The sequence below is a fragment of the Thunnus maccoyii genome, chromosome 18, assembly GCF_910596095.1.
Source record: "Thunnus maccoyii chromosome 18, fThuMac1.1, whole genome shotgun sequence".
Taxonomy (NCBI): domain Eukaryota; kingdom Metazoa; phylum Chordata; class Actinopteri; order Scombriformes; family Scombridae; genus Thunnus; species Thunnus maccoyii.
In genome coordinates, this window is record NC_056550.1 from 29,936,226 (window position 1) to 29,944,775 (window position 8,550).

At 40.1% G+C, this 8,550-nt stretch overlaps 1 protein-coding gene across 1 annotated transcript; it reads left to right on the forward strand.

Annotated features, from left to right (window-relative positions):
- The first annotated feature begins 1,030 nt into the window (after positions 1-1,030).
- Positions 1,031-8,176, forward strand: gh1 (growth hormone 1). The gene is made up of 6 exons (XM_042391851.1): positions 1,031-1,350; positions 3,687-3,820; positions 4,014-4,130; positions 4,390-4,533; positions 7,386-7,532; positions 7,613-8,176. Exons 1-6 carry the CDS (start codon positions 1,341-1,343, stop codon positions 7,673-7,675), a joined length of 615 nt encoding a protein of 204 aa, XP_042247785.1. The 5' UTR covers positions 1,031-1,340; the 3' UTR covers positions 7,676-8,176.
- The last annotated feature ends 374 nt before the right edge of the window (positions 8,177-8,550 follow it).

Below are 8,550 nucleotides of genomic sequence, written 5' to 3' on the forward strand. Positions count from 1 at the left end.
GTGAAACAGTTTTGTCAGAATGGAGGTAGTGGAGTAAAACATGCCAGTGATGTTGAGTCAACGACTCAATTTACCCCCAAAAACTATTTCCTGATACTCTAGAGACCAGAGACCCTGTTCATGTTTGATCCCTGTTACAAGTGTTACAATGTTGATGAATAAATACCTGATTGTTGACTAATGTTGAGTTTAAGCCACAAACAAACATGCTGCACATACAGCCGACATAAAGTGTCTCAGTAAGGTGATGGACCACATGAACAGCATCAGTACACCTTGGCATTGATTCTACAGTCTCTGAACTTTAGTGGAGGGATGAACACCGTTCTTCCTAAAGATCTTCCTCATGTGGTGTTGTGATGATGATGATGATGCAGAGCGCTGTCTAACACGTCAGCTGGGTTGAGATCTGTTGACTGTGAAGGTCGTAACATGTGATTCACATCATTTAATCCTCATCAAACCATCCAGTGACCCCTCGTGTCCTCTGGATGGGGGCATCGTGATCCTGGAAGAGACCACTCCCATCAGGATAAAGCTGATCACTCACAACTACTTTGTATTGATTAGCAGTGACCCTTCCCCAAACCCTGCCAGCATAACAGAGCCCCCAGACCCCCTCACTGTAGGGGTCCAGCACTCAGACCTGGACCAGGTTTTACTTTCATTCATCACTCATCTGTTTACACAAAAGCACATTTACACACATTCTTTCTGTATCTAACACACAAAGATCACAGTTTAGTCTTTACTGAAGATGTTGAGGTGACATGTAGAACAACAAGACACAAACATGTGGTTTGTTTTTGTTTGCCTTTGTTAAATTGATGGCATCAATAAAGTTCAAAATTATTCTTAATTTTATCATTAATTAGTTTGATTTTGTGTAATTTCTATATCAGTATTTAATGGTAGCACTATTTACCCCATCCCCATACTCATTTACCCCTAGCTTGGGGTAGTTGTGCCATTGGACTGACTTTTTTTGATCACTCATTGTTCTAAAACCATAATAATTAGATAACTTGTTTTAATTCCCATGGGTACACAACAACCTGAGGTATATATATTAACTATTATTTGAAACAAATACACTTTCCTTTCATCAAATGTAACAAGTGGCTCATGTTTCGCCGTTCTGCTGTATTCATGTTATGTAGAGCTCAGTGTCACAACAGCGTGAAAACAGTGGTTGTTTGTACGGTTCATGTTTCTGTTGATGAATTTAATCATCACGTTTTCTGCTATAAAACCACAAACTGAGCGGAGAACATCAGATCGCACTGAAGAACTGAGCTCAGATCAGATTAACCAGAACCAGAACTGAACCCAGACCAGCCATGGACAGAGGTAAGACCATCAGTTCTCTTCAGATAAAAATCATTTATTTACCTTTGATATAAACTTGTTTATCTTATTGTTTTCATTTTTGTAAGGTGTTGTGCTCGTCCTGTTTGTCTCTTTATTATTGTTAATTCTGATGATTTCAGCTACAGACACAAATATCAAAAGTTCAGCTCTTTGTGGACATTTGTGCTTTATTAATCTCTGAAACTTTTCAGTTCCTCTTCATACTCATATATACATACATACATATACATATATATGTATGTATGTATGTATATATAAATGTAAAGTCAAGAAACAGCCACCTGCACTAGATTAGTTAGATTGAGGGTGTTGTGAACAGTTTATAATTGGGTGGATCAGAAGAATGGTTATTTCGTATTTGAAATCATATTTATACAAACATTATGTAGCCTAAAATGATGGCAGGTTGCAGCTTACTGGACCATATTCAAGGTCAAACAAGGACAATCAATAAATGAAACAGCCTATACATCAGAATATGATTTGGATAATTAAACCTGGTTAAACAGTGTTGAAGTTGAGGGCTGCTATTCTCAATAGTTTATTTCATAGTTTATACACACAGGTTGTAGTTGGAGCTGTTAGCAAAACTTGCTGATGTAGCTGTAACTTTATACAGGAAGAAACATCATTCACCCTGTATGAGACAATGAGAGAAAAATTAGAATTAAAGCTGCTAGCAGCGATGCACAGGCCCTCACACCTCACATTTGTCAGAGTCAGCAGCAGCAGCTGTGGTATCACTACTGGAGGTCAGTTATTTCCTGTGTGCAGTAAGCTGGTGATGACTTATTAGAAATTGTGTATACATTTAATGAACTATGTGTCATTTAGGTTTCACTTCCTGTTGTCCATAGACAATACTACATAAATGAAATAGTAATACAGCAATACTTTTACCAGAAGACAGCTGACATGGATATACATTTTCATGAATATTGGACTTTGTATGTAAAAGATAACTACCACTTCCTGTGTCCACTATGTGGTGCTAGAAAACATCCAATTAATTATATGTCATGTTGCTGTATATCATGTGTAGAGCACACAATGTAATCTTCATGTAAATCGGATGACATTTGTCACATAAGCCCGACTTCCTGTTGTCAGTAGATGGCGCCATGACTATGACTCAACATTGGCATGTACATGTGTTCAGGCCTGGACTGTCATCAAACATGAGACATTTGGGGCAGATTGGACGATGTGAAGTCAAGTTACAACAACTTCCTGTTTAATGCCCCAAACATGTTTTGGGCAAAATTCACCAGCACGCTACGCCAAGGGCATTCCATGAAAACTAAAAAGCTTCACAATTTAGTATCGCAAAGGTCTTTACATATCACCTGCCAAATTTGAAGTCGCTTGGGTTAAATCTCTTGGAGGAGTTTGTTAAAATACGACACCTGTCAATGGCTTCACTTTGCGAAAAAAAAATGCAAAGTAGATTCAAAATGTCTGACTTCCTGTGGGGCTGGTTTGGCTCCAAGAGCCTTTCTTTAATTGTCTGGAGATGTTACATCTATGTAATTTCATACATACACGTCAAACTTCAAAGTGGGGGCTTTGACTTTGGGGGGCGCCCCTGAGCCATTTTGCTACACCCAAACCCAAGACCCATATCAGATGTCATGTGCAAAGCTTCGTGGGTTTTCGAGCACCCCTAGCACCTCGAAAATGCTAAAAGTAATTAGGAGCCAACGTTCCACGCCCAAACCCAATTCTGACACTAATCCAACAATGAACATAGGTACAAAGTTTCATGAGATTTTTTTTTTTTTTTTTTTTGCATCCGAAAGGCCTCAAATGTGTTCATAAAATGAAAATTGACATACGAACTTCCTGTTGGGCAAAATGTGGAAAATCATGTTTTATGTTGAGAATGATGAACCCACTGAATTTCATGCACATCAGAGAAACTTTGTTCCAAAATGTCCCTGTGTTTGCGGTTGCTATGGAGCCCGATCACTACAGAACACACACTACAGAGCGTTCAAGCATCCTAAGCTCCTCAAAAATGTCATTTGCATACTAGATTAATAATACTACACAGCAGAGATCATTACATGGAGCGATGCAAAGTCTTAAACTTAAACTTAAGCAAAGTCTAAATAGGTAGAAGAAGTCAAAATGAGTCACTTTCTCAGCGCTGAACATTTGACTCTTTGTTAATTTAGACACTTTGTCGCTCTGTCAGTCTGCTCTGATCCATCAGCGACTGTTTTACATTCTGCACATGATGGTAAAATGCAGATTTGTAAATGCTAAGCAGCCTCTCACCTGTCTCACCTGTCTCACCTGTCTGTCTCTCTCAGTCTTTCTCTTGCTGTCAGTCCTGTCTCTGGGTGTCTCCTCTCAGCCAATCACAGACAGCCAGCGTCTGTTCTCCATCGCTGTCAGCAGAGTGCAACACCTCCACCTGCTCGCCCAGAGACTCTTCTCTGACTTTGTAAGTGTACGGAGGCTCGCAAGGACAAAAAGATAAGACTGAGACACAAAGATGATGAGTTCGACAGAGCAGAGGGTTCTAGGTTCTCTCTGTCTGTGTTGTCTCGAAACATCATCGCACATTTCTGTTCTAATTATCATGTTCTCGTGTTCTCGTGTTCTCATGTTCTCGTGTTCTCGTGTTCTCATATCAGGAGAGCTCTCTGCAGACAGAGGAGCAGCGTCAGCTCAACAAAATCTTCCTGCAGGATTTCTGCAACTCTGATTACATCATCAGCCCGATCGACAAGCATGAGACGCAACGCAGCTCTGTCAGTACAGTACTACACAGTACTACACAGCACTACACAGTACTACACAGTACTTCACAGTACTACACAGCACTACACAGCACTACACAGTACTACACAGTACTACACAGCACTACACAGTACTACACAGTACTACACAGCACTACACAGCACTACACAGCACTACACAGTACTACACAGCACTACACGGTACTACACGGTACTACACGGTACGACATTCTACTACACTAAAGTATACTGATCAATTGATTGGTTCTAGGTTCTGAAGCTGCTGTCGATCTCCTATCGATTGGTGGAATCGTGGGAGTTCCCCAGCCGTTCTCTGTCCGGAGGTTCTGCTCCAAGGAACCAGATCTCACCAAAACTGTCTGAACTGAAGACAGGAATCCACCTGCTGATCAGGGTGAACACACACACATACACACACACACTTATCAATCGTATAGAGGGTAATTATCATCTGATAGAATCTGCTGTCAGTTTAATCTCTGAAAGTGACCTCAGTAAAGAATGAGAAGCTTCTGACGTTACCTGAATGTTGGCTGAATGTTAATAATAATAATGATAATAATGCATGTTATTTATGGGGCCTTTCAAAACACTCAAACACACCTTACAAGACAGTTAAACACAAGCAGTGATGTATCAAGACATCATAAAATCAAACAAAGCTTTGATATACAATAATAAGTTAATAACATTCATAAGTATAAAATCATCAGTGTGGTGTAAACCATTGGAGTCAGGATCAGACCGAATATACCTTTTTGAAAAGGTGTGTTTTGAGATGGGATTCGAAGGTGGAGAGAGAGTTAATATTGTGAATGTCTAGTGGAGTGGGGGGGGGGGGGGGGGGGGGCAGAACGCTGAAGGCTCTAGACCCCATGGTACTCAAGCAGGCAGATGTGTAGTGAGTTGGATGGCAGAAGAGTATGGGAGTGTGTGTAGATATAAAGGAGTTTGGTGCTCAGTTATGAAGCTGCTGAAGAACAGGAGTGATATGATCAACAGAACAATACAGGCAGCTGAACTCTGGACCAACTGAAGTTTATAAAGACACTTATGAGGAAGCCCAAAGAGGATAGAACTGCAGTAGTGAATATGAGATGTCATCAGGGTGTGAATGAGAATAGCAGTGCTGTTAGGTGGAAGTGACAGGCAAAGACGATTAATATTGCGTATGTGGAAGTATGCAGACTGAGTAATATTGGTGATGTGTGCCTCAAAAGATAATTCGCTGTCCAAGATGACACCCACACTGTTAACCTGAGGGGAAGGAGGAACTGTCAATAGTCAGAGCAAAACTCTCCAGCAGCCAAAGTAGATTTAGTGCCTATGAGGAAAACCTCAGTTTTGTTACGATTAAGTTTTGAGAAAGTTGTACGAGAACCAGTATTCTGAGGAGTGATAGAAAAAGCTGGGTGTCATCTGCATAGAAGTGAAATTGAATGCCAAATTCCTTGAACATATGGCCAAGAGGTAGAAGGTTAATAATAAATAGGATAGGGCCAAAAACAGAGCCCTGGGGGTTCAGAGCCCAGAGTCAGCTGCCTTCAAAGAGCTGTAGGTACCCACAGAGGGCGCTAAAGGAACATTATAACATGATATTTCTACAATTCTGTTGTCTTTAATAAAATGAAACTTGGTACACAAGTTCTCCATGAGACATACTGAACCATGGCACCAATAGCCCCACCTTGTGGCCATTGGTGAAACACCACCATACTACTTATTAACTGCCATATCTCTTTAATGTAATATTCCATGGTAACAAATTCAGCAGAGATATACAGATGGGGATGCTGAACAAGTCTGTAGCATTTGATACAATTTCACCTGAAGGTGGCGCTGCAAGATTTTAGAAAATTGCTGATGCACCCAAATTAACAAAAATGCAGTTCAGCTTCCAACTCTGCCAGTTTTACATTTCAGCTCTCAGCTGTTTGAAACAACATTCAGTTCAAATTTCTGCATTCTCGGCAACACTTTGCGGCTTATTTCAGCTGTCAGCATTCACACACATTTTCTGCAGGAAATGCATTTCTAGTGAAGCATGTGGTTATTGTACATTACCTGAATGTTAGCTGAATGTTAGCTGAATATTAGCTGAGTATTAGCCGAATGTTAGCTGAATGTTAGCCAAATGTTAGCTGAATATTAGCCAAATGTTAGCTGAATGTTAGCCGAATGTTATCTGAATATTAGTCGAATGTTAGCTCAATGTTAGCCGAATGTTAGCTGAATATTAGCTTAATGTTAGCTGAATGTTAGCCGAATGTTAGCTGAATATTAGTCGAATGTTAGCTGAATGTTAGCCGAATGTTATCTGAATATTAGTCGAATGTTAGCTGAATGTTAGCTGAATATTAGCTGAATATTAGCCGAATGTTAGCTGAATGTTAGCCGAATGTTAGCTGAATATTAGCCAAATGTTAGCTGAATGTTAGCTGAATATTAGTCAAATGTTAGCTGAATGTTAGCTGAATATTAGCTGAATATTAGTCGAATGTTAGCTGAATGTTAGCCAAATGTTAGCTGAATATTAGCCAAATGTTAGCTGAATGTTAGCCGAATGTTAGCTGAATATTAGTCGAATGTTAGCTGAATGTTAGCCGAATGTTAGCTGAATATTAGTCGAATGTTAGCTGAATGTTAGCCGAATGTTATCTGAATATTAGTCGAATGTTAGCTGAATGTTAGCCGAATGTTATCTGAATATTAGTCGAATGTTAGCTGAATGTTAGCCGAATGTTATCTGAATATTAGTCGAATGTTAGCTGAATGTTAGCCGAATGTTAGCTGAATATTAGTCGAATGTTAGCTGAATATTAGCTGAATGTTAGCTGAATATTAGCCGAATGTTATCTGAATATTAGTCGAATGTTAGCTGAATATTAGCTGAATGTTAGCTGAATATTAGCCGAATGTTATCTGAATATTAGTCGAATGTTAGCTGAATATTAGCCGAATGTTAGCTGAATGTTAGCCAAATGTTAGCTGAATATTAGCCGAATGTTAGCTGAATATTAGCCGAATGTTAGCTAAATGTTACCTGAATAGAGAAGCAGATCCAAACTGGACGCAGCTGTCAGATTGTTATTTAACTTCAGACATTTCATATTTTGAATCTGTCAGTCACATTTCACACACATATCAGTATAACCATCACATGTCTGACTCTGAGGTCACACATGATCATTACGCACGATGTGAACACACTACACGCTATGTCTGATTATCCACCTGGTCCTGCAGGCCAATCAGGATGGAGCAGAGATGTTCGCTGACAGCTCTGCCCTCCAGCTCGCTCCGTATGGAAATTATTATCAAAGTCTGGGAGCTGACGAGTCACTGAGACGGAGCTACGAGCTGCTTGCCTGCTTCAAGAAGGACATGCACAAGGTGAGTGAGGGTGGGAGCGGGGGGGAGGAGGATGATGATGAAGGTGATGATGATGTCATTGATGATGTCTGTGTTTACAGGTGGAGACCTACCTGACGGTGGCTAAATGTCGACTCTCTCCAGAAGCTAACTGCACCCTGTAGCCCCGCCTCTCTGATGACGTCATCCTGTGTGTTCTGTAGCCCCGCCTCTCTGATGACGTAATCATGTGTGTTCTGTAGCCCCGCCTCCATGTTCTCTTTGCTGGTTAGCATTAGCCTGTGATGGTTTTCTGATGTCATCATCAGATAAATAGTACAAGCTATGAACAGGAAGTGATGTAAGACTGTCGGCCTTTTCTCAGCATGTGAAATAAACTGCGCTGTGTTGCATTCAGCTGCGTCTCTGTGTGATGATTCATGTCATCTGTCTGAAACTCACCGGCAGCAGGTAAACAAAGAGCAGCCCAGATCTCTATCTATGTATATGTGTGTGTATGTATAGATGAGCGAGGAAACACCGTTAATAAAGTGAATACAGGTGATCAGAGATGTAATCAGGATGTTTCACATCAGACTCTGATCTGTTTGCTTCAACTGATTCTTCTCTTGATTCACTGATTAAATGTTTTTTCTTTGTCTTCACCGTGTAGGAAATTGTGCACTCAAAATTCTTTATGATTTTATGGGGGAATTATTGTGTGCAACTCCAACATGAAATTATTTGTCCAATGACATAACTCATATTAGAGTTGGTATAATAATAAGGAAATAGTCCTCCTTGTTGGCCACACAAGAGAGGTCAATTAGAATTATGATTGTTATTAATCGTAATTATGATTTTGTGAGGGTATAAAGTCTTTTATGGTTAAGGTTACTTAACACTACGACTTTTACAAACAAGACACAAGAGGCAAAGGGAAACTGGTGCACAAGGCTGTGGCTAGTGAATGATGCAGAGTTATCTATTGTGTAGTTGGTATGAGAAACCTGATAAACAGATGAGATGACTGTTACCTGAGAAGCAGCGAGTCAAATCA